Here is a 25,477-nt window from a genome sequence, read left to right as displayed (position 1 = left end):
GCCAACTGTCTGTGTTTGCCCCAGCAAGGTCCTCAGCGGGCTCAGGAGACTCAGTGCCACTCCCCGCTTCTCCTGCCCCGATGGCATGGGTGGTATACTTGTCCCCAAACGCCGAGTGGAAGCCACACACAGCACTGTCCAGCCAGGCCTTTTTACTTTCTGGACCCAAAGCACAGACCTACACCATGAAGACCTGGGTCAATGGGGCCAGGCTGGACACACAGCGCCCTTCTCAGATTATTCAAAGGAGCCTCTCTTTTCTCTCCTCTCTGAACAGCTCTTTCTAGCTTATATCTGTCTGCGTATATCTGGTGGTTTTTATTATCTTCATACATGAAAAAACCCTAGGCACTTCCAACTCCCCAGGATGCTAGAACCCATGCAGGGTGTAAAACGAAGGAGACAGGGAAGGTGATGATGAAGCAGGAGAGACGATGCTGGGCACAGGACCGCGAGGGAAGTTCACAGGCACTTAGCGACTGTTTACCAGGAGCGCGGTGCGCGGGGTTGGGGTGGCGGGGAGGGAGGGGGTGCTGGGCGAGCGTGGGGATTTCACGGGCCGCACATAGCAGGACTGTGTGTGTGGGTATGCCCGTGTGTGTATGCACGTGTGTATATGCATGTGTGTGTGTGAGTCTGTGTGGCCATTGCTGAGATGGGGCTGGTCTTTCTGGTAGAGACAGCTTAAATATATAGTCTGAGAGCTGGTGTACCACCTACCAGAAATCTCTGCACAGAGTCTCATCCCCCTGGATTTAGGACGGTGACATAGGAAAGCTGGAAGAGCACAGACTCTGTCCCAGACCACTTCGCCCCATCCTATGCATAGGGAAATCGAGGCCCAGGGAGGAAGAAGGACTTCCAAAAGAGCAAAATTTTCTGACCCAGGGGTCCCCGTTAAGACACAGGAGCTCGGGACTTCCCTGGTGGTCCAGCGGTTAAGACTGTGCTCCCAATGCAGGGGGCCCGGTTTGGATCCCTGGGTGGGGACCTGGATTCCATGTGCTGGAATGACGATTTCTCACGTTGCAAGGAAGATCAGAGATCCCGTGTGCCACAACTAAGATGAGATGCAGCCAAATTAAAGAACAACATGATCCCTGGGTCTGGAAGATCCCCTGGAGAAGGGCATGGCAACCCACTCCAGTATTCTTGCCTGGAGAATCCCATGGACAGAGGAGCCTGGTGAGCTACAGTCCATGGGGTTGAAAAGGAGTCAGACATGACTGAGCAGGGAAAACAAAACAAACTGCCTCACCCCTCCCCTCACAAGAACCCCGGGGCTCTGCAAGGCCTGACCTCTAAAGTTCTTATTGACGAGGCCCTGGGGGCGACGGTGGTGGGTCCCCTCCACAGAAAGCACAGAACCACTGTGGGCAGGATTTGCGGAGTCCGATCAGAAGGAGGGACCCACAGATATGACCTGGTTAGGCTCCTGCCTTCCTCTGGTCAGGTGAAGGGGCAGTGAGTGAGGCGGGCTGGATGTGAGAACTCTCTACTTCTACGGAGACGTGTGCCCGCTTTTTTTGTCAACAGGTCTACTAACTTCTATTCTCTCACTTTCACAGGGATGTAGAAACAAGAGCGATTTCACTTTCTTCAGATTAGCCCAGCGAGGGCGATGATCAAAGAGCGTGAGAGATGGGCTTCCCTGGTGGCACAGCGGATAAGAATCTGCCTGCCAATGCAGGGGACACAGGTTCAATTCCTGGTCCGGGAAGATCTCACATGCTGCAGAGCAACTAAGTCTGTGCGCCACAACTACTGAGCCTGTGCTCTAGAGCCTGGGAGCCGAAACCACTAAGCCCGTGCGCCGCAGCTCCTGGAGCCCGCCCACCCGCCTGCCCTAGAAGCAGCGAGCAGCAACTCCTGAGCCCACATGCCTAGGGCCTGTGCCCTGCGACAAGAGGGGTCACCACAGTGGGAAGCCCGCTCTCTCTAATTAGAAAACCCACATGCAGCAAAGAAGACCCAGTGCAGCAATCAAAACACAAAATAACAGTACCAAATATCTAAAAAAAAAAAAGCATGAGAGACAATAGGGAGGGATGGAGACTGTGGCAAACCAGAGACTGCAGGGTCTGTGTGAAGGGGGAAACTGCCATTTAGCCTGTCCAATTTATCCCGGGAAGGGCAGTATGGCCAGACCTTCTGCTTTTCAAAAAAGAAGCCAGAACTCTATATTCATGAGAATTCTCCACCTTTTAAAAAATGTTGATAAATCTAAAGCAGTGAGTCAGGGGGAGTCACTGTTCCACCAGTTTGCGACCTACAATACCAGCAAATGTCCAGGCCTCCCAGGACAGACGGCACCTCGCCTCCAAGTACAGAAGCCCTCCCTCTCTGCTCTGCCTGCTTCTCTGAGCCTCGGCCAGCCTGCCTCCCCCACCTCCCTGCACACAACGCGCATTCCCAGCTGCTCTGAAGGCCGCAGGGAGTCCATGCACCATGTCCAGGCTGATGTGACAGAAACAGCAAGTCCTGAATCTGCTGAGGAAACACTGGCGATGATTGAGAGGTGGGGAGAGGGCAGCTAAGCGCCCCCAAGGAGCTTGCAAAATGCTAATTTCTCAGGAACAGAGAAAGAAGGAAGGCAGCATAGCAACAACTGGCTCTGGGCAGTGAGCAATCCTGTCTGAAAATAAAACAGTTTACAATCCACAACCGTGGCTCATTAAGAATGAATGGATCTACTGGTATAAATAGCATGCTGCGTTAAGAAGTCAGGAAACAGCATATGCGTTTGATGGAAAAACGGCTGCCACGAAACTGTTTATTAGCTCAGCCGGCTACAGCTCTGTGTTAACGAGACAGAGGTCTCAAGTTCAAAGCTGAGTGGCTGCCTCGATCTTGGGCCATAGAATGCGTCTCCATTCCCCAGTCCTGGTCACAACATGGGGGCCTAGCTCTGGATACATAGTAACAAGCCTACAGTAAGCTTCTCCTAGTGTCTGAGCTGTAGAATCCCTAGTAAAATATCCAGCCTCTGTTTGAATGCTCCCAGTGACAAAGAGCTCACTATCCTGTAAGATACAAAACACCCAACTCTGTGGTTCAATGGCTATTGAGCAACAGAGAGTAATTTCCCCCTGCTCTGTTCCAGCTCTGCTTGTGGGGAAAACAGCCTTAAATTGGGCCTCACTGGCCACACCATCTATAACATCTGACGGGATGCAGGCTAGACGCATAAACAGCAGCCTGAGCAGAAGGGAGCTGGGCCAATCACATCCTCCCCGAGTGTGGACACGGGGTCCTGAGAGCGGGAGCAGAGGCTGAGACTGCAGGGTGTGCAGACTTGCAGTCGTGTCCGACTGCTGGGCGAGCAGAGGCTGGGGCATGGAGCTGATCTCAGTGTTCCCTGAGAAGCAGAGGCAGCTGCTACTCTGAGCTCTAGCACCACAGGCCTGGAAAGGCCTTCCTGTCCACCCCTGCTTCCGGAAGGCCTTCCTCAGCAGCCTGCCAGCAACCCCTGACTTGAGCTGTCCTCTGTTGTCTCTGTTCTCAGCAGCCCAAAACCCTCGAACCAAGTCCAGGAGCGGAAAGCCAGTGCGTGTGGCAGGAGCGTGGGCCGGGACTTAGGAGCCTGGAGCCCGTGTGGCCTTGGGCAGATGTCCCCCTTCCTCATCCACCACTCAGAGTCAGTTTCACGTCCGTAACTGCCCCACTGGCTGTTTGGAGCATCAGAGGAGATAATGGCCATGAGGCAAGGAGCCCTGGCTGAGGCCAACACAGCACCCCTGACTTGGCTTCTCCAGGCGGACAGGAGATGGCGGTGAGAGGGCGGAAAGATCGGCTGAGGGGTCATTCAGGAAGGGTGGCCCCAGGCAAAACATTTGTGGTTGAGCTGAATCAGACCACTCAACCCAAACAACCCCAAAGCTTGCTTTCACTGGACTGCAAATACAGAACACAGTTTAGAATTCTAAAAAAATTTGTTTAAAATCTAGCAAACCAATGAAGTGATAAGGAAACTCTGATTTTTCTTAAAACTACCCAACTGGAACAAATCTGAAACTCAATGTACTTTTCCAGAATAGACCTTGAAGGGAACCCATGTGTTATTCTGTTCACTTCCATCCAGAAAGGCTGTACTCTGCTCAGGGGAATGATGGGGAGTGGGTGGGAGGGCTCTCGCGGAGTCCTGGGAGGGATTGTGACCCAGGCCTCAGCAGGGAGGGGAAAATGAGTTTGCCTCATGGCTACTGGGAGCTCAGGCACCCGTTGGCTCAGCTGGGGCTTTCCGGGGTTTAGGGTGGCAGGCAGAGTAGAAAGGCCACCCTGATCTGGCCAGGCCATAGGGGAGTTATGAAAGCTTTAGGTGATGGGGCCCTGGCCCCAGGAGAGGCAAACACAGCAGAATCTCACTGATCCAGGGGTTGGTGCCCCAGGGCCTCGGCTCGCCAACCCCCATCTTGGAGAAGCACACATCCCAAAAAACCCTCAGAGCAAGCGCTGTATGGACTGGAGACTTGGCTTCCCTGGTGTCTCAGAGGGTCAAGATTCTGCCTCCAAAGCGAAAGACTTGGGTTCCTGGGTTGGGAAGATCCCCTGGAGGAGGGCATAGCAACCCACTCGGTATTCTTGCCTGGAGAATCCCATGGACAGAGGAGCCTGGTGGGCTATAGTCCATGGGGTCTCAAAGAGTCAGACACGATTAAGCGATGAGCATGTACTTATGTGGGGCTTCAGCTCCAGCCCCACCCCATCTCAGGTGTTCAGTAACTGCTGGGAAAGGTGGGCAGGGCAACCACAGAGCAGACGCAGGGCAGTGCTGTCTCCTAGTCACACACTGGGGGATGAAGACAATAAGCCCCATCACATTAAGTATTCTCAGCACTGGAGGTGAAAGTGAAAGTGAAGTTGTTCAGTCGTGTCCAACTCTTTGCGGCCCCATGAACTGTAGCCTACCAGGCTCCTCCATCCATGGGATTTTCCAGGCAAGAATACTGGAGTGGGTTGCTATTTCCTTCTCCAGGGGATCTTCCCAAGCCAGGGATCGAACCCGGGTCTCCTGCATTGTAGGCAGACGCTTTACCGCCTGGAGCACTGGAGGTAGAGACATACAAAATCCTATCTGAGAAAAACTGCCACACTTAATGACTTCCGCCAGATCAGTTCAGCTCTCCATCAACAGGGAATCAGGCTCCTCCAGCACAGGTACCAGCCTACTTCTATTATGATGCAAGGTTGCAGAAGCAAAAAGCTTAATTTTCTAGCCTCTTTTTTTCTTTTCTTTATAGTGATGGCTGGAACTGTAGCAACCATCTTGTGGGAAAGAGCACAAGGGAAAGAGCAAGAATTACAAAGACATCTGTCCTGACATAACTGAGCTGCTGAACCAAAGCCTCAGCTGCTTCCTCTAAGCTTTCCAGTATACAAGAAAAAAAAAAGAAAGTAATCCCTTATTTCCCAAATATGCCAGATTAATATCCCCTTTCCCAGCAAATATCTTTCCATACATTGCTCCAAAGTGAGAATCCAGTTGAAAGGAAATAAGCCTTCAAAAGATGTGGCCCAGCTCTAAAGGGATTAAGACCCAAGAGCCCACTGTACCATTTCTACCATTTACATATTATATTTCACAGAGGAACAAAGGGACCTGGGATGCACAAAAACTGACTGTATTTTATTGCTGCCATAAACTTGGAGCAATGACCTGCCAAGGGAAAGTAGTGTGTTGCCCACACCCCAGCTGGATTGATCGGGTGGGAGGGTGGAGCTCTGCCCCCAGAGGCAGCCAGGTCAGACCCAGGGCCAGTCACAGGGGGAACTCAGGACACACTGTTTCTCATCCCTACCTGGAGAAAGGATGAACATCCTGCTACGAGTAAGCTTGTATGGGGCTCGCCAAGGGGTTCTGCAGGCGAGTCCTTGACCAAAATCAACACCCCGTGTCCGGAGGAGGGAGAGTGTAGCAAACTCAGGGAGTCAGCCCACCTGTCCTGAGGCATCAGCGCTCTACCAGCTCTGAGTTTAACGCAGAGGAAAGAAACCCTTCATATCTTTCTCTGACACATCCTTTGTGTTATTTTTAACATTTAGACCTTTAATCTGTCTGCACTGTGTTTCTGGGTACACACAGAATGGGATGGGAATCTAATTATGCTCGCCCTGCTTGTTAAATAAACCAGTTATTTTCCCACTGAAATGAAAAGCTACCTATCTTCAGCTTCCATACATCCTTAGCTCTGTTATTTTTCTATTCTGATCCACTTATCTATATAAAATAGATATTCTATTTATTCTGGTAACAATATCATACTGTTTCTCTTGATTATAGTAATCTACCTTTTGGTTATAGTAACTCTTTAAAAAATTGAAGTATAGCTGACTTACAATGTTTCAGGTGTATAGCAAAGTGATTATATATACTTTTTCAGATTCTTTTCCATTATAGGTTGTTACAACTGTGCTATACAGTAGGTCCTTGTTTATCTATTTATCTTGAAGGACTGGCCCCAGGTAGCAGACGAACACCAGTGCCAACCCAGTCCTACCTCTTGCTTCCCTCGCAAACCTTATGATTGTCCAAGGAGCTTATTTTATTTTCAGTAGCTCCCAGTGTTTGGAGGTGTGCCAAGACCACTCCAATGGAGAGGATTAGTGAGCACCTAGATCAGGCTGATTGGAAGGCACACCTGCAGGCAGCAGGTTTTAAAGTATGCAAATAAGTCCTGAGGGACTGCAAGCAAAAGGTCCTGTTGGCCACCAGAGCCTTGGGGGTCGGGGGGGGGGGGGGAGGCACCTGCTGGCTTTAGTAAGGCGGACAGGGCACAGGAAAGTGTCAAGTGGACCAGGGAGATGGCAGTTGCCTGGAAAAGGCGGTAAGAGCTAGCAGTGTGTATTTGTTAAACCCAAATCCCCACATTATCCCTCCCCACCTTTTCCCCTTTGGTAACCGTAAGTTTGTTTTTTATGTCTGAGAGTCTAAGTTTGTTTTCTATGTCTGTGAGTCCATTTCTGGTTTGTAAATAAGTTTACTTGTACCATTTTTAGATTCTACATATAAGTGAACTTGTAGGATATTTGTTTGACTTCATTTAGAATGATAATCTCTAAGTCCATCCATATTGCTGCAAATGTCATTATCTCATTCTTTTTTAAGGTTTAGTAATATTCCACTCTATGGCCTTTGATAAGATTCCGTAATTTTCTCTGTGTTTGAGTTATAGTCTTTAAAAATTTGTTTCTTGACATTTTACAATTTTTGTTGCAATTATGAATGGATTTTTCCATTTCTACTTCTAATAAGTATAGTTTAAAACTGTTGATTTTTTGCAGCAAATGGTTCACACCAACAGTTGCACAGTAGTTTGGTGTGAACTATTGATTTACTTTCTGTCCCGTCACTTTCCAGTTGTCTCATTAATGCCAGTGGGTTGTTTTTGTAGATTACCTTGGTTTTCTTGCATACAATTACATCATCTACAAATAAGATAATTTTTTCTCTTTTTTTGGCTGCACCCTGTAGCTTGCAGGATCTTAGTTCCCCAACCAGGACTGAACCCAAGCTCTGTGCAGTGGAACTGAGGAGTCCTAACCACTGGACCACTAGGGAATTCCCAAGAATTTTTTCTTTTCCAATAGTAACAAGTAATTTTATTTTCTTGCCTTATTACTTTAGTTAAATACTACAAAACACTGTTGAATGATGGTGATGATGGAGGTATTTTTGACTTGTTCTTTGATAGAACATGGCTTCTGTGCTTTATCAGTTAATGTGATACTTGGTGCTACATTTCTGCTTTTTGGGTAAGTTTTGTCATATTTAAGTATATCTTTTTATTCTCACATTATTTAAACTGTTTATTTAGCAATTTTTTTAACCTTAGGGAGAAAGACATTTAAAAATAAGCTAGAGCCACAAAACAAAACAAAAAGACATACTTAACTTCACAAAAATGAAAAGAAATTGGTTTTAAATGGTAAAATACAATATATATGGAATCTAGAAAAATGGTGCTGATGAACCTATTTGTAGGGGGGCAATAGAAATGCAGACACAGAGAGCAAACTTGTGGACTCAGCAGAGGAAGGAGAGGGTGGGGTGAACTGAGAGAGTGGTATTGCAGCATCTACACGACCATATACGAAGACAGCCAGCAGGAACTCACCCTCTGAGGAAGGGAGCGCCACCCAGTACTCTGCGCCAGCCTAGATGGGTGGGATGGGGAGGGAGGTGGGAGGGATGCTGAAGAGGGAGGGGACATGGCTGATTCATGTCAATGTAAGGCAGGAACATTGCAAAGCAACTACCCTCCAATTAAAAATAAATGTAAAAAAAAGAATGAAAAAAATGGCAAAATGCTATAAGACTAAAGTCAAACAAAATGTAAAGTCAAGGAGAAAAATATTTGCAACTCATTTAATATCCCTAAGGGACATCTATTAATACAAATCAGTAAGAGGAAATAAACAACATAACAAAAAATGAGCGGTGAGTTTAAACAGCCAATTAAAAAAAGGGAAGCTTAAATATCAATAAATTATAAAGATAAGAAGAGATAGTCAAATGTAGAAATTTTAAAAATGCAATATCATTTTTCATCTAGTGTATTGGGCAAAATGATAAACACCAATAATATTTATGGCAGGCAAGGATTCAGGTATAAATGGGCACAAAAGGCTATCATTTTCAGAATATAGTCTGGTAATGTCTGTTGAAAATTAAAACACACAATTTGTTTTGGAGTACCTGCCCCATGGAAATAGAAGCATCATATACACATAAGGACGTTTCAGTATTGCTCACAGAGGCAAAACGCCAGAAATCATCTGAATGCCCATCAATAGGTGAATAATTAAATCACAATATATAATATGATAGGATTTTATTCAGCCATTAAAAAGGATACAGTAAAATCTATATCTATTGACCTGGAGGGATGACCATGATATTCTTTTAAGTGAGAAAAAAACCCAGCTTTCAGAGTTATGGGTAAGAGCCTATTTTTATTGTTAAAAACAAAACAAAAAATAACCCTATAGCAAGTATATGGTGGTAGGACAGGGAGAAAGGGGTTTGGAGATGATGGCAGGCAGAACAGATTTTAATTTTTCATTGACTTTTGAATTGTTTACACTTGTTAAAAATATATCAGGTCTGCTCATGTATTTAAAAATTAACAAAGAAAATTTGAAGGAGGAAGAAAACGAAGCTGCCTCAGAAACATCAATACATTTCACTTGATTGCTCTGTGGACTGCAAAGTTCATGGCTTCTGTCTATCGATTCGCCTTTCTCCTCCAAGTGAAGTGCGCTGGGGGGCGGGGGAGACATAAGTGCACCAGCCCCAAAGCAGAGAGAGAGACAGACAGACAGAAGAGAGTGTTAGGGAGGGAGGGTCAGAGAGAGGGAGCTGGTGTCACCTCCACATCAGGGACTGTGGGGCGGGAGGGGATGCTGTCTTTGGGGACCCCAGAGACAAGAGCCCCAGAAGAGGGCTGCCTCAGGGGGGCAAGGTGGTTTTCACTGACTCCACGTGTCTCCAAAGAATTGACGCTTTCAAACTGTGGTGCTGGAGAAGATTCTTGAGAGTCCCTTAGAGAGCAAGGAGATCAAACCAGTCAATCCTAAAGGAAAGCAACCCTGAATATTCATTGGAAGGACTGTTACTGAAGCTGAAGCTCCAATACTTTGGCCACCTGATGCGAAGAGTCAAAGACCCTGATGCTGGGAAAGTTTGAGGGCAAAAGGAGAAGGGATCGACAGAGGATGAGACAGTTGGATGGCATCATGGACTCAATGGACATGAATCTGGGCATACTCTGGGAGATGGTGAAGGACAAGGAAGCCGGGGTGCTACGAAGGCCAGACTTAGCAGGCAGGCTCCAATCTGGACCACAGGCTGCAGCTCTGGCCCCAGCCCGCTGCCTGGCACCCAGCATCACTGACAATGGGGCTGCAGGTGGCCACTTTCCTATACCCTTATGGTCAGGGAGCCTGGGGGGTTTCTTACCTGGTCTGTAGAGGGAGGCCAAGTTCATACTGGAGTAGACAGGTGACCTCCATGTTGCCTGGCCTGGCTTTGCTGCAAACTCAGTTAATAAGGGATGCCAGATCCAAGTGTGTGGGCTGCTGGCCTCCTCGCCCACATAATTAAAAGGCCATCTGTGTGTCTGTGTGGCTGAGGAGAAGACAAGAGGTCTTGCCCTTCCCCAGGGATGTGTGTGTTTGCGTGTGTGTGCACATGTGCACGTATGTGCCACACCAGGGCTGGAGCAGACAGGGCAGAGAGTCCCCTTTGGGGTAAGGTCTCAAGGCCTCTCCTCCTCAATCTGTGGGAAGCAACACTCCAGGCCTGCACTCTCCACAGCCTTGTCTCTTTCCTCGGTCACACAGACACACCCACCTGGGCTGGGGCAGGAGAAAGCCCCAGCGCTGGGGGTGGAAAAGGAACTCCTCTCTGCCCACTGCCCCCTGCCGGCCCAGGCCCCACCTGCACTCGCCATGGTCCCCATCAAGACTCATATGTGGCGGCAATGGGCAGTGATGGCAGGGAAGGCCAACTCATGGGAATTAAAAATGCAAACAGTCCAGGAGAATTAGCCAGGAGGGTGCACTGCAAAAAGCCAAGTGATGCTGATAAAAAGATGTCTGGAGAACAGAGGCTGAGCTGTTAATGCTGATTATGTCTGGAATGGCTGACCTCCAGGGGATTTTTACCTTGTAAATTATACCATTTGACAACTCTCAAAATTGTATAATAAACACGTCTTACTTTTGTAACAAGACAATCAAAGTCCAAACGATATGAAGACAAATGCCACGTCATAATCCAAAGACAGAGATGTTCGAGAGCCACTCAAAAGCAGCTGCCAGGCCCACTAACTTGGGTCCATCGCTCCCCAGGGTCAGGATAAGCCCTCATCCCTCTGGCCACCGTGTCTCCTGTAGGACCTTAGACCCTGAGTCTTGGGCTAGAACTTGGGCACTTCCAGGCACAAGGAGCCAGAGCCCCAAGGGCAGGACCTCACCTTCCGTTCCCAACTTTCCCACACCCAACTGAGACAATCCCTCCCCTTCTCTGGGCCTCAGGCTACTCATCTATAAAATAGAGCTACAAAATTGCTGCCCTGTCCACTTCTGGAGCCTGTTGTGAGACCAAGAGCTTTGAAAATGAAACTGCAAACAGTGCAAAGTCATGCAAGCAGTGGAGAGCCGTCCACCATGCCTGGCACTGCTGCCAAGACCCGTGACGGTGGCCATTCCCCTTCTGATGCTGGCCACTTAGGGCAAACCCACATCAGCTGGCCACCACAAACACCAAGGGGCCCTGGCACACTATCTCTTTGCGTTTCAGGACCAGGGAAGCCAGGCTCCCCTTTCTCTGACACATAAGACAAGTGATGAGAAGAGATGGTACACATCTGCCTTAGAAAGATACATTTTCATTCTTTGTAAGAAACCTCAACTGACATCACATTCCTTCACACACCCACAAGCACTGTTCACAGCAGCCCTGCCCCCAAATTCGCACTTGGCTGGGACACGGCCCGCAGAGGCCCCTCCCACTGGAAGCAAGCACCCTGCTGAGGTCCAGCTGCCCATGTGGTGCAGATAGAGCTGAGGGCACAGAGAGGGACGCAGACCAGTGTGAGCTGCGTGGGGGTGTGGCAGGCGCTGGCCGGCGCCCGAGGCTGCGCTCGGCTGGTTGATGAGCCGAATATTGGCTGCCGTCCCGGGAGAGGGGCGATGGGGGCCTTACCTCTCCCTCGGGCCCAGGTATAGACGCGGCTGATCTCAGTGCTTCTGGGCTCTTGCTCTGCTGGCTCCACAGGCAACGGTCGGAAAGAGGGGTGATCGGCCTGGCTGGGGGTCTTCAGGGGCAGGATGAACTTGGGGATCCCTTTGTAGAACCAGGCCCCTGACCTCTTCCAGACCTGGTGGGGGGAGACATCGGCTCAGAGCACAGGATACAGAGCACCCTTCCCTGTGCCATAAGCCCCTTACCCCCCGAGCCAGCTCTCCCTCCCAGACAGTGCGCAAGAAGCCATTGCCTCCCTCCTGCCCACCCCTTCCCCTTGAGATTCTAGGCAGAGACACAAGAGGCGGGAGGAAGAGCCGGGCTGGCCATAGCCTGGTGTTGGCTGTGGTTTTGGAGAGCTTCTTGGGAGGCGGTCATCCCTATACAGGGCACAGACGGGCCGGAGCTCAGAGTGAGCCACAGATTAGAATTCAGAGCAGAGACTGCAGTGAGGTCCCGGAACCCTTAACATCTGCTTCAGAAAACGTCAAGTGCTCCGTAATCTCTTTCCTGATGAAGGAAATGCCTTCAGGGTATTTGTAAGAAGAGTAGGAGTGTGTGAAGGAAGGCCCTGACCTTTTCGGAGAAGAGGAAACTTGGAGGGGGTCAGAGCAGCCGTGCTGGGTGTGAATCCTGGATTTGTCGCCCCGTAGCCCGAAGATCTGGATGCATTGACCGGCCCCCCCACCCCCAGTTTCATCTTCGGTAGGTAGGAGGCAGGAGCAGCGCTGGCTCCCAGGGCGGCCAAGAGGGTCAGGCTCACGTGTGAATGTAAATCCCCACAAGCTGGGGCCGGGCACAGAGCAGCCGCTCGATAGACATGGTGCCCACGACCCTCATGGTCACCCTCCTCCTCTCATCTGACGCACGCGCAACCAGGGGATCAAGAGGGATAATCTCACATCAGAAGACCAGGACTTCCCTGGTGGTCCAGTGGTTGAGAATCCGCCTGCCAATGCCGGCCACATGGGTTCGATCCCTGGTCCAGTAAGATCCCACATGCCGTGGGACAACTAAGCCCACTCACCATAACTACTAGAGCCTGTGCTCCGCAACAAGAGAAGAAGCCCGAGGCCTGGAACTGGGGAGGAGCCCCCGCGTGCCATAACTAGAGAAAGCCCGTTCACAGCATTGTTAACCTGGCGCAGTCAAAAATAAATAATAATTTTTAAAAAACCAGAAGACCTCGTTCTCTGGAGGACAGCGTTTCCCACCCCCTGACCCTCTGCACCACCCTGCTTCTGCGGGGCGTTAGCAGGGGCTGGGCCAAAAACAAACAAACAAACAAACAAAATAAAGAAGAGTCCCTGATCACGCACCACATACTGTACAGTGGGAAGCACTCAATTAAACCAAGCTGCTGCTGCAGCACTTCTCAGAGCCTTTAACACGCAAAATGTGCATAACGATCTCCAACAGGGCCAAAGAGACGTAGTGCTTCCCACGTGGAACCTACCCAGCAAGTTTTCCTACAGACACTCAGTCCTGGTGACGGGTCTCCAAAACCTTAACTGTCGCACTTCATGGTACAGCACTTCCTGTTCACTCGTGGACTGACGTGCGCCTGTTTTTCCAAGTAGATGGCAGTCACCTCCTGATGCTCCACAGTGACAGACACAGGACTATGGAGTCCAAACCCTGTCCCAGGCATGAGTCACTCAGCCCTCCCTTCCAGCTTCCCTGTGCAGAAGGGCCTGTTTTTGGGTGTGGCTCTTGAATAACATAATAGTGTTATGTTCTGTTCCTTGGTGCCTCAGATGGTAAAGAATACGCCTGCAATGCAGGAGACTGGGGTTCAATCCCTGGGTCAGGAAGATCCCCAGGAAGAGGAAATGGCAACCCATTCCAGTATTTTTGTCTAGAAAATCCCATGGACGGAGGAGCCTGGTGGGCTACAGTCCAGGGGGTCACAGAGAGTCAGACATAACTGAGTGACTAACACTACACTTGAATAATACAGAACCCATCTAGTGGGATGAACGCTTCATGGAGCCACCTCAGAAAACTCTTTCTGATCCTCTCGCAGCCCTCCTACAATATGTATTTATTTCTTTGAATCGGTAATGTATGCACAAGATCTAAAGTTCACAAAGTGTGAAATCAAAATGTCTCCTCCCCCATTCCCAGAGGCATCCAGTGATACCAGTTCCTTGAGGACATTCTATTATTATCCCCATTTTCCAGATGAGAAAACTGAGGTTTGGACAAATTAAGCAACTTGCCCAACGCCAGTTCACCATTCTGTTGGCCTCTACTTCACACCAGAGGTCCTAGAGTTTCATCTCAACAGTCTAAAGATGTGCGGCAGGGGCTCTCTAAATTGTGGTTGTGAGAGATAAATCCTCAGTAGGTCATTCATCAGCGTCATGGACACCAAAAGTCTGGATGCTTAGAGGGTGCAGAAGTGCCAAAGAGGGAGAGGTGATAAACACAAGCAGTCACTGTCAACGCCACCCTGTTCCTGCAGAGCTGCTGCGTGGCTCCTGAGACCAGGTGCCCAAGCCCAAAAGGCCATGGGGAAGCTGGCGAGGGGCTTACCTGGCCTCCCTCTGCTAAGCGGAGGCCTGGGCATCCAACAGTGCTGGCATTACCTGCCCTCCCCTGGCACCTAACCTACTGCCTCCACATGTGTGAGCCTCAGGGAGACCAAGTGAGGCAAACCCTCTGTGACTGGTGGGGTCTGGGCAGGCTTAGGACCTGCATTGCACTGCCTCCCTAAACAGCCATGGTGGCTGCTTTGTCTTTTTTATTTACATTATTCCTGAGAAATACATACTGAGCAAGCAAAATTAGGGTCTTCCCTCATAGCTCAATTGGTAAAGAATCCTCCTGCAATGCAGGAGAGCCCGGTTTGATTCCTGGGACAGGAAGATCTGCTGCAGAAAGGATAGGCTACCCACCCCAGTATTCTTGGGCTTCCCTCGTGGCTCAGCTGGTAAAGAATCCACCTGCAATGTGGGAGACCTGGCTTCAGCTTCAATCTCTGGATTGGGAAGGTCCCCTGGAGAAGGGAAAGGCTACCCACTCCAGGATTCTGGCCTGGAGAATTCCATGGACTGCATAGTCCATGGGGTTGCAGAGTCAGACACGACTACGCGACTTTCACTCACTCACTTACTGGTAGCTCAGCTGGTAAAGAGTCTGCCTTCAATGAGGGAGACCTGGGTTCTATCCCTGGAAAAGGGGATCTTCCTGCAACCCACTCCAGTATTCTTGCCCAGAGAATCCCATGGACAGAGGAACCTGGCAGGCTACAGTCCATTGGGTTGCAGAGAGTCGGACATGACTTATCAACTAAACACAGCACAGCGTGTGCAAAATTAGGACAATAACTAGAGAGCATAATGAAGACAGCCAAGCAGATAGAGCCCTGCTCAACACTGGGCTGTGAATTCTCTTCCCTGGGCATATACCCAATTCAGTCTCTCCCCTTTCCTTCCTTCCTTTTTTGGGAGAATAAATCATGTAGATGCTATTCTATGAGACTTAACTATATATCATAGCAGTTGTTCTGTGTTAATAAATACTGTAATGGTCTCTATATCAAACTATGGTTTGGATTTATTAAACTTAATTAAATCACCCTCCGCCCCACCATTGGATGAATGTTTAAATTGCTTCCTATTTTTCACACTTCTGAACAGCACTGCAACCAACACCCTGACACACCCACCAAGAGACAGGCTTCGGATACTGCCTGAGGAAGTATTCCCAGGAGATGAACTGCTGGGTCAAAGGATGTGTGTTCATTCAGATAACACATATTGTCAGCCTGCTCTCCAGGAAGAAAAGTCAGTTCCCCAGTGAAGCAGGACCCCACACTATTATCTAAATTTACCCTCTAAACCATTTCTAAGTATACAGTTCAGTAAGTTAAGGACATTCATACTGTTGTTGGGTAGTCCATCTCCAAAACTCTTTCTATCTTGTAAAACTAAAACTTTACCCGTGAAACAAATCCCCATTCCTTTCTTCCTCTGGGCCTGATGACCACTGTTCTACTTTCTAGGAATTAAGTGGAATCATACAGTATTTGTCTTTTTGAAGTGTATACAGAATTTGGCTTATTTCACTGAGCGTGATGCCCTTAGGGTTCATCAGTGTGGGACTTCCTTCCTTTTTGAGGCTGAATAATATTGTTTTATGTACATATCACATTTTCTTTATCCACTCATCCATCATTGGATACTGGGTTGCTTCCACCTTTTGGCAAGTCCTTTATTTATTTATTTAACATTTTGTCTATACCATGAGGCATGTGGGAATCTTAGTTTGATCCCCGATCAGGGATCAAAGCTGTGTCCCCTGCACTGGAAGCACAAAGTCTTTGACGGCCAGGTAAGTCCCTTGGCTGGTCCTTTATTTTTATCTGTCTCTCCCACAAAAGTCTAACACTCAGTGGGGAGGCCCAGGGTACCTCTGCTCACTGTTGATCTTCAAGCTCCTAGAACACATCTGACACACAGTAGGTGCTCCATTAACACTGGCTGAACGACTGAATTGGCAGGCATGGGTTGCTCGCTGGAGCTTGTCTCAATCCATAAGGTCTGGCGCCTTCCTGGGGATGTGGCCTGAGGGTTTCATCCAAGTTCTTGTAATTAATCAAGGGGATTTGCCACTTCATATTTAAGAGGAATAAACAGGGAGTGCCTAGCAGGACGTGCCGGTGCGCCTTCCTGACTCGTGACCTCCAGGGCACAAGGCAGCCACGTGTTCCCAGTCTTTCCTCAAGTACCAGGGAGACCCACAGCCCCAGCTGCCCCTGCCTGCCCTGGCACATCACAGCCAGCGGGCCCCACACCATCAGCCTCACTTCCTGTTGCAATGATCCACCCTATCACCCACTTAAAAACATTCGTCAGTCAAATTCTTTTGGAAAACAGGATAAAGAGCATAGGATCCAAAATATTAGATTGAATTGCATGAAACTGTTGCTATTCAACCTATTTTTTTTGTATTCAACTATTTTTGACCTATAAAAACCCTTGCCAATTTCATACAATTCACCCCAATATTTATGTTCATCAGGGGCCATGGCCCTACGGGTCTGCCAGGCCTGCAGTGCCTCCCTGGGGTCTAGTGGGCAGGTGAGCTCAGTTCACTGGGCTTTAGTCTGTCTGTTTCTGCTGCAGTCCCAGTGGAAGGCTGGATACTACTGAGATGGGCAGAGATGAGACAGACTGGCTGAGGATCCAGGACCAGCTAGAGGGGCAGCACTTTCTGATAACTCCAGGCGGGAGGCAGGGTAGGGGGAGGTAGAGGGTAGGGGGGGTCAGGGGAGAGCACACAGGCACATCACCTGGTATGCGAGGCACATGATGTACAGGGGCATTCAAGACCCTGTCCGAGTTTTGGAAAATGCCTTCTGCGTGGGAGAGCTGGACTGGGAAGGGGTGGGGGATCCCAGTTCTGATCAGCCATCTCCCCTCCCCCCATACCAGCCCATGCCTGTCCTCATACTTTCTCTTTCCTCACTGCCCCGCCCACCGCCCTCCCCCGCAAAACACACCGAAGTAGCTTTCCATCACGTGATTTCTGCTCTGTGCATCCAAGCCCATCACCCACAGTCAAGCTTCAAAACTTGACCCCCTCCCCAAGAACAGTGCTGGGAAGAGAGCTCCATGGAAATTAACCCCCAACCACCAGGTCTCCGGCTACAGATGGGGCAGACCTTTGCTTTCTAGAGGAGCCGTGAGATTCTCCAGAGTCCTGCTCTGTTCCTCACGTGCGGTTCACTGTGATAAAGGCAGCAAAACACCCAGCCTTGGGAACGCCATTTAATGAGGAAAGACCCTCACAGCCCCCGTGGCACTGCAGGAGGCGGGGGTGGGGGTGGGGGGGCCTCAGCCTTAAATCCTCCCCGCGCACTGCTCAGCACTCTGAGCTCTTCTTCGAGGGGTTCATTCCGATTTCAGCTCACGGCAAGCTGACTGCAGATACTGGTGGATATTAGCCAAGCTGTTCCCAGGGAATTTTAATTACCATGATAACAATCGCTCATCATCGGCATTTCCTAAAGGGCTCTGGCTGGAGAAGGTGGTAATTGACAGACCGTGTTGGACAGGAGGGCAGGCATGGGGGTGGCGGGGGTGGGGGGGTAGAAGTGGGGGTGGGGGGGTGGAACGGCCTGGGGGAAGATGAGAGGGCGGCGGGGCGGCCTAAAACCTCTGACCCTGTCCACTGCTCTGTCTTCCCTGTGTTACCACCTCTCCCTGCCTCCCACACAACTCAAGAGTGCGCCTATGTGAACTCAGGTGAGGTGTCCATGCTCTCTGCCCGTCACCCCATGGATCGTCTGTGGCCTTTGACATGACGTTCCTTCCACTTGGAGTGCCCTTCATCCTCGGCTCCAAGAGGCAGGGACGCTTCGCCATGGGAGCCTTCTGGGACGTTCTGTGCAGAATCAGGGTGCCTCTGCTGCCATAGCCCCTCATCCAGCTCAGGAGCTCAGGCTCTTCTAGAGCGGGCTGTGCTGGAACCATCACATCGCCCCCACCCATTCCCTGGACCCAGCAGGGAGCCTGTGCTGACTGAGGGACTGAATGAACAAACCAAGAAGGCAAAGCAAAGGAACTGTCCCCAGGGGACAGCGTGGGACTCTGCCTTCAGGGAGACCATGTTGTTTGCTTAACAAGCTTCAGTCTTGAAAAGCCACGTGAAATGGCCCATTATTGGGTGGCTCTCAAAGGGTCAACCCACCCTGGCAGGGAGACAGCACAGCCCTCCCTACCCTATTACCTGAACAAAAACATACACGCACACACGCACGTGTGCACACACATACACATTCTCCCTACCCCATTGCCTAAACACACACAGACACACACACACAGTGCTGACCTCTCAGGAGCTCTAAAAGGCAACCTAGACTCTACGGCAAGGCCAGTAAGACCCCAGACCTCAGCGGCCCCCTTCACCCCCAGCCTAGTTTCCAGCCTCCTCTCTCCCTCACACCCGGGGGTCAGCCGACACAGCCATGCCCACTCCTGGACCACACTAAGCTGTCTCATGCTTCCAGACCTTTTTACAAGCAGATCCTTCCTCCTTCCCTGGGCTGGGATAATGAAATCCAGCCTTTAGGAAATTGCTTTTATCCAGAAGCTTCCATAGCACCGTGCAGGTCTCTCACCGCAGTGCTCACACACTGTCGGGAATGCCTATTTTCCTGTTTCTTTCACCAGATTGAAAATGCCCTGCCGGCAGGGGCCCCCCAGGTTAGCCAGCACCTGCTATCACACGCAAGATGCCTAACAGATACACATCAGCTGAGACTCCTGAACGCGTGTCCAAATTTCAAGGCTTTAAGTAACCCAGGTTACTTATGAGACGCACGGAATCTTAGAGGGTGCTATGGGCTGAACTGTGCCCTATCCCCAAATTCACATGTTGAAGCCGTAACCTCCAAAGTGATGATATTTAGGGATGAGGACCTTTGGGAGGTAATTGGGTTCAGATGAGGTCATAAAGGTGGGGCTCTCATGATGGAATTTTCTTTTATTATATATTGAAAGTGAAAGTTGCTCAGTCGTGTCTGACTCTTTGCGACCCCATGGACTATGCAGTCTGTGGCATTCTCCAGGCCAAAATACTGGAGTGGGTAGCCTTTCCCTTCTCCAAGGGATCTTCCCAACCCAGGGATCGAACCCGGGTCTCCCATATAGCAGGTGGATTCGTTACCAGCTGAGCCACAAGGGAAGCCCAAGAATACTGGAGTGGGTAGCCTATCCCTTCTCCAGCGGATCTTCCTGACCCAGGAATCGAACTGGGGTACTTCGGGATGGGCTCCAGCAAAACACAAGGGAAAAACAAGGAAGAGGAAGATGAAGTCCTGGAACAGTGTCTTCAACTTAGGAAGTGAGTCAAAGGGAAATGCCATGCAGACGGCGCTCAGTACGTAGCACAGGCTGGAGCTAGAAAAGGGTCTGGCGGGGTTTCTGACAGGAAAAGGGAAGGGAAAGTCAAGAGGCTGCATAAAAAGACACAGAGTTTCATTATTCTTTTATCAGTGAGAAAAAAAGGTTAAAAAAAAAACTCCAGGAAAAACTAAAAATCATACCAGAAAGTCATGGTCCAAATATTCGGTAACTCAAAATGTGACATGGTGTTAAGACATGAAGAGTTAAAAACAAATCATTTGATCATGATACTAGGAACATTTTCCTTTGGATGGTCCAGGTATCATAAATTATCAAAACGGGGGGACTTCCCTCATGGTGCAGACTCCGTGATCCCAATACAGAAGGCACTGATTCGATCCCCTGGTTGGGGAAGATCCCACAAGCTGTGCAGCTTGGCCAAAACAAAAATAAATAAATAAATAAAGGGAGAATGTTTAAAAAAAATAAAAGAACAACAACATTATTTTGTTTAAAAAGTCATGGCAGGAGCCAGCACGTGAACTAACGCAAGTGGTCTGTATGTGATGGGCTGGGTGAGGGAGGTGACTGTCTGGCCCCTGCCTTTCTCCAGCATAAGCCCATCAGCACAACTGGATTTTTAAAAAAGCACAGGCAGGTATTACTTTGATTTAAATTGAAGTGTAACAGATTGGTAATTGGATGTCAATGTTATTAAATCCCTGGGCTGCTTGGCAGATGGACACATGGGGAGTCAGAACACTCTATGGCTGGTATATTGAATCTGGATGTGCTTAAGGGAGAAAAGCTGATAGAAAAGGAAAGCAGTAATTAAAATTTTTGTAGCGGAGCAAGATGGGAAGGCTTTGTCAAGTTATGGTTAGTTTGAAAATACCAGTATGAGTTCTCAACATTGACCTTTCTACCCCTGCAGAAAGACAAGCTTCCTCTCCAATGTCACTGCCCCCACCTCACCTCCAGGAGTCAGAATTCTGACAATGAGAAAGCCCTGGGCAGTGTTTTAAAGGGAACCAGGGCTTCCCTGACAGCCTCAGGTGATAAAGAATCTGCCTGCAATGCAGGAGATGCTGGTTTGATTCCTGGATCAGGAAGATCCCCTGGAGAAGGGATAGGCTACCCACTCCAGTATTCTTGGGCTTCCCTTGTGGCTCAGTTGGTATAGAATCCGCCTGCAATGTGGGAGACCTGGGTTCGATCCCTGGGTTGGGAAGATCCCCTAGAGAAGGGAAAGGCTACCCACTCCAGTATTCTAGCCTGGAGAATCCCATGGGCGGTATAGTCCATGGGGTCGCAAAGAGTTGGACACGACTGAGTGACTTTCACTTCACTTCAGGGCTTCCCAGCATAAAGGCAGGGAGAACTGGATCCCTTGGAAAACAGGAAGGGCCTGGGGCACCATGCTATTAGTTGGAAGAGACGCTGCTCTTAAGACTGCTGGGCAGCGCCCTCTGACCAGGTTTCAGTGGTGACAAGCTGATTTTGGAAAGCCATGGTCACTGCTGAGGGCGACAAACTATCGAGCAAGGCACACGAGATGTGCTAAGGTAATGTGCGCATGTGTTTTCAGTATTATTTTATGCCAGAAACGCTATCTGCCCAGTCAAATCAGGCTAAGACCACCCGACTTTACACCTGGCTTTGTTGTTTAGTTGTTAAGTTGTATCCGACTCTTTCTGACCCTGTGGACTGTAGCCCGCCAGGCTCCTCTGTCCATGGGATTCTCCAAGCAAGAATACTGGAGTGGGTTGTCATTTCCTTCTCCAGGGGATCTTCCTGACCCAGGGATCGATGCCTGCACTGGCAGGTGGATACTTTACCACTTAGCCACTTGGGAAGCCCAAACAACTACCTTTACTGCTACCGTATTCAAGCGGGATGGTGACTTGGCATTTATATGTCATGGATGTGACTGTGTAGGTTTATTTAGGGTGAGGAGTGAGGGGCAGGATCAGGTTGCAAGCCCATGTTACACGTGTATAACCAGAGGCAGCCCATGGAAATGGTATCACTGCTATTCTATGTGCCAAGGATGACGTCTCCTCCCGCCTCTATAATCAGAAAACGGCTATGCTTCTCATCCCCCAAAGGTGTATGAATCCTATCGGCAAAAACCGAAAACAGAGATGCGTCCAATCTGCCTAAAAAATGGCTCAAAAGTCTCGTTCATTTGACCAACAGATGAATTAAAATAAGCTCCAGGGACTTTGCTGGTGGTCCAGTGGCTAAGACTCTGCACTCCCAATGCAAGGGCCCTGGGTTGGATGCCTGGTCAGGGAACTAGATCCCACACGCCACAGCTAAGACCTGGTGCAGCCAAGTAAAGTGCTAACTAACAACTGAGGTGTAGGGGAAAGTTAAGGGAGGCCTCTCCCAGGAGTATTTGCATATTTGCAATTTAAAGATTAACGCCTGAAAACATATCAGGGGTGTGTGTGTATGTGTGTGTGTGTGTGCACACGTGCATATATGTGTGTGCTGGTGAGCCAGTGAGAAAGTCCCCACCATCCCCCAACCCACCCTAGGCCCCCACTTGGAGTGAACAAGCTCCTCCTGCCAGGAAAGTACAACCCCACCTTCCTGAGTATTGTTAGTTGCCTTTCAGGGTCTGCCTACAGGGGCCAGGCCTGAGCCTCACCCAGAGAAATTAAGCTCCAGCAAAGCCAGAGAGCACACACCTGCCCCTTCTTCTACCTCCTCACCCACATGAGCAGCTCCTCACTCAGCCCTGGAGTAGGAGCCCTCCCCAGGGCCTGAGCAAATTTCCCCTTCATTTCAAGTGGGTTTTTGAGCAACCAGGTCAGCCTGGGGGGCAAGCAATTGCTAGCCTAGCGGAAAAGAAAAAAAAAAAAAATGCAGCAAGAAGACATATTCTGTGGGTGCTATGTGTTTTCTTGACAGATGATTTAAACACCTTGGTTAGATTATTTCAGAACTGGAGGAAATGCGGTGGCTGGCGTTAACCCCCGGTGAGGGGTTCGTGGAGGCGAGGTTTCCGCACAGTTACTGGTGAGGAACGTTTGGCAGCTCCAGAGGGAGGTGGCATCCAATAAGGGCTCATGATGGCTGTGGAGCAAGTGCCCCAGAGTCAGAGAGAAAGTCTGGGACAGGCAGGCCAACCTTCAGCTCTGGCCTCACCCTCTCCCCCTGCCCCCAGGGGCACCTCCCCTGCCCCCCGCAGCCCTGCATCTCCCAGATCACCTGCAGCATGGAAAGCACGGAAAGGGCCCTAGAAGTCTCCGAGAGCAGAGCCCCCGTCTTCCTTCTCTTTCTGGTTCCAGAGAGACGGTGTTCTCCTTGGTCTAGGAAGGTCTTGCAAGTGTAACAAATCCACAGAGAAGAATGACGCTTTCACGGCTGCTCTGCTGCTTTTGCTCGGGTGCTAAGTCGTGTCCGACTCCGTGACCCCTTTAACTGCAGTACGCCAGGCTCCCCTGTCCTTCACTGTCTCCCAGAGTTTGCTCAGGTTCATGTCCATGGAGCCAGTGATGCCATCCAATCATCTCACCCTTTGTCGCCCCCTTCTCCTCCTGCTCTCAGTCTTTCCCGGCATCAGGATCTCTTCCAGTGAGTCTGGTTTTCATATCAGGTGGCCAAAGTATTGGAGCTTCAGCATCAGTCCTTCTAATGAATATTTGGGGTTGGTTTCCTTTAGGACTGACTAGTTTGGTCTCCCCACAATTCAAGGGACTCTCAAGAATCTTCTCCAGTGCCACAACTTGAAAACATCAGTTCTTTGGTGCTCAGGGTTCTTTATGGTCCAACTCTCACATTCATACATGACTACTGGAAAAATCATAGCTTTGACTAGATGGATCTCTGTCGGCAAAGTGATATCTCCGCTTTTTAATATGCTGTCTAGGTTTGTCATAGCTTTTCTTCCAAGGAACAAGCGTTTTTGAATTTCATGGCTGCAATCACTGTCCACAGTGATTTTGGAGCCCAAGAAAATAAAATCTGTCACTGCTTCCACTTTTTTCCCTTCTATTTGCCATGAAGTGGTGGCACCAGATGCCATTATCTTAATATTTATTTGACTGCACCCGTCTTAGCTGCGTCATGTGGGATCTTTCATTGTGGTACACAGGCTTAGGTGCCCTGCAGCATGTGAAGTCTTCCAGGACCAGGGATTGAACCCGAGGCCCCTGAATAGCAAGGTGGATTCTTAGCCACTGGACCACCAGGGCAGTCCCTTCCACAACTGTTCTTAGTTACTTGCTTTGCCAACATTGTCCATCCACTTCCTTTTACTCTTCATTTGCATGCAGCATGAAATCCCTTTGAATACCAAATATTTAACTATCTTCCCTGTTCAGCACAGATCTGAGAGAGGGCAAGCGAGCCACGGTGGTGTTTGGCTCCAAAGCCAGCCTCTGTTCCCAGATGGAGTGGGCTGTGCATGGGAAATGAATAGGGCTGGAATCAGAAAATTGGACAGGCCAATTATACTCAACCAGATCTTTTCAGAGGAGCTCCGGGATTTTGATTCAATTCCCAGAACAACAAACATGCCTGTATGTAAACACAGTCTCAGAAACAGATTCTGAAGCCAACATGAAACGGTTTCTGGGCTGACCGCTACACGGTAGGGCTCATGGGTCTTCATGGGTGTGCGGTCTGAAATCACAGACACCTTTCTTGGTTATGGATTTGATTACTGCTTCATTTCCAATCGGTCTTGTTCCTTCTTGGGGAAAACCTATATTCTGAGGTTCCATCATCTTCTCTGTCTTCCAGATTCCCCATTGTCTCTGTTATTGTTTTTAGCTCTTTGTTTTTTTGTTTTATCCCCTCCCCCAACTCCCCGGGAGATTTTAAAGGCTTTTCTCCATATCACTGATTCAAGCTGTTTTGGGTCTGATTTTTGGTGATCTCTCATTAACTTTTGGGTGTGTGCCTGTGAAATCTAGCATACATACCAAAGTGTATGAAAACACAGTATGTTTCAAAGGACCACATTCATGTAAACACCTGTGAACTCATTAAGAAATTAAATATGACCGGACCTGAGAAAGCCCTGTAGGCCGTCCCTGCGTTGCTTCCAGAAGTAACCACCATCTGGAATCTCGTGTGAAGCAATCTTTTGCTTTTCTATTTTAAAAACCTGCTTATGTAAAGTTTCTTTTTATTTATTTGTTTTTGGCCACACCAGGTCTTCACTGCGATGAGCAGGCTCTCTCTGGCTGCTGCAAGCAGGGCCTACTCTTCCACGTGGCATGCAGACTTCTCACGGTGGTGGGCTCTCCTGTCGCACAGCACAGACTCTAGGTGCGTGGGCTTCAGCAGTTGCAGCAAGCGGGCTCAGTAGTTGTGGTGCACGGGCTTAGGTGCCCTTTTGCATGTGGAATCTTCCGGAACCAGGGATTGAACCTGTGTTCCCTGCATTGGCAGGCAGATTCTTAACCCCTGAACAGCCAGTTCAGTTCAGTTCAGTTCAGTCGCTCAGTCGTGTCCGACTCTTTGAGAACAGCCAGGGAAGTCCTTAGTGTGCATTTATAAGTAACACATTTACTGTTACCTGTTTTTTAACAACATATTTTTGAATCATTTGTATATTTTTTCTTTAGTGACTTGTTTTTTCCTTTGGTCATTGTTTTTCTTTTTAATATTTATTTTTTCTTTGGCTGTGCGTAGCTCAGCTGGGAAAGAATCTGCCCACAATGCCGGAGACCTGGGTTCGATCCCCGGTTGGGAAGATCCCCTGGAGAAGGGAAAGGCTACCCACTCCAGTATTTTGGCCTGGAGAATTTCATGGACTGTATAGTGCATGGGGTTTCAAAGAGTCGGACACGACTGAGTGACCTTCAGTTCACTTCAGGTCTTAGTTGCAGCATGTGGGATCTTTAATTGTGGGATG

General features: G+C 49.3%; 1 protein-coding gene across 2 annotated transcripts in view; it reads right to left on the bottom strand.

Annotated features, from left to right (window-relative positions):
• RPH3AL (rabphilin 3A like (without C2 domains)) overlaps positions 1 to 25,477 on the bottom strand; it is a 115,604-nt gene that overhangs the window by 13,868 nt on the left and 76,259 nt on the right. For both annotated transcript variants that reach the window (XM_068977857.1, XM_068977858.1), the window contains one exon: positions 11,708 to 11,882. In XM_068977857.1, coding sequence (XP_068833958.1) covers positions 11,708 to 11,882 — 175 coding nt within the window. The remainder of the gene's footprint in view (positions 1 to 11,707; positions 11,883 to 25,477) is intronic.

This window comes from Capricornis sumatraensis, chromosome 8 (genome assembly GCF_032405125.1).
Source record: "Capricornis sumatraensis isolate serow.1 chromosome 8, serow.2, whole genome shotgun sequence".
Taxonomy (NCBI): Eukaryota; Metazoa; Chordata; class Mammalia; order Artiodactyla; family Bovidae; genus Capricornis; species Capricornis sumatraensis.
Note: the sequence above shows the minus strand (reverse complement) of the source record. Positions and strands in the feature narration are given on the sequence as shown.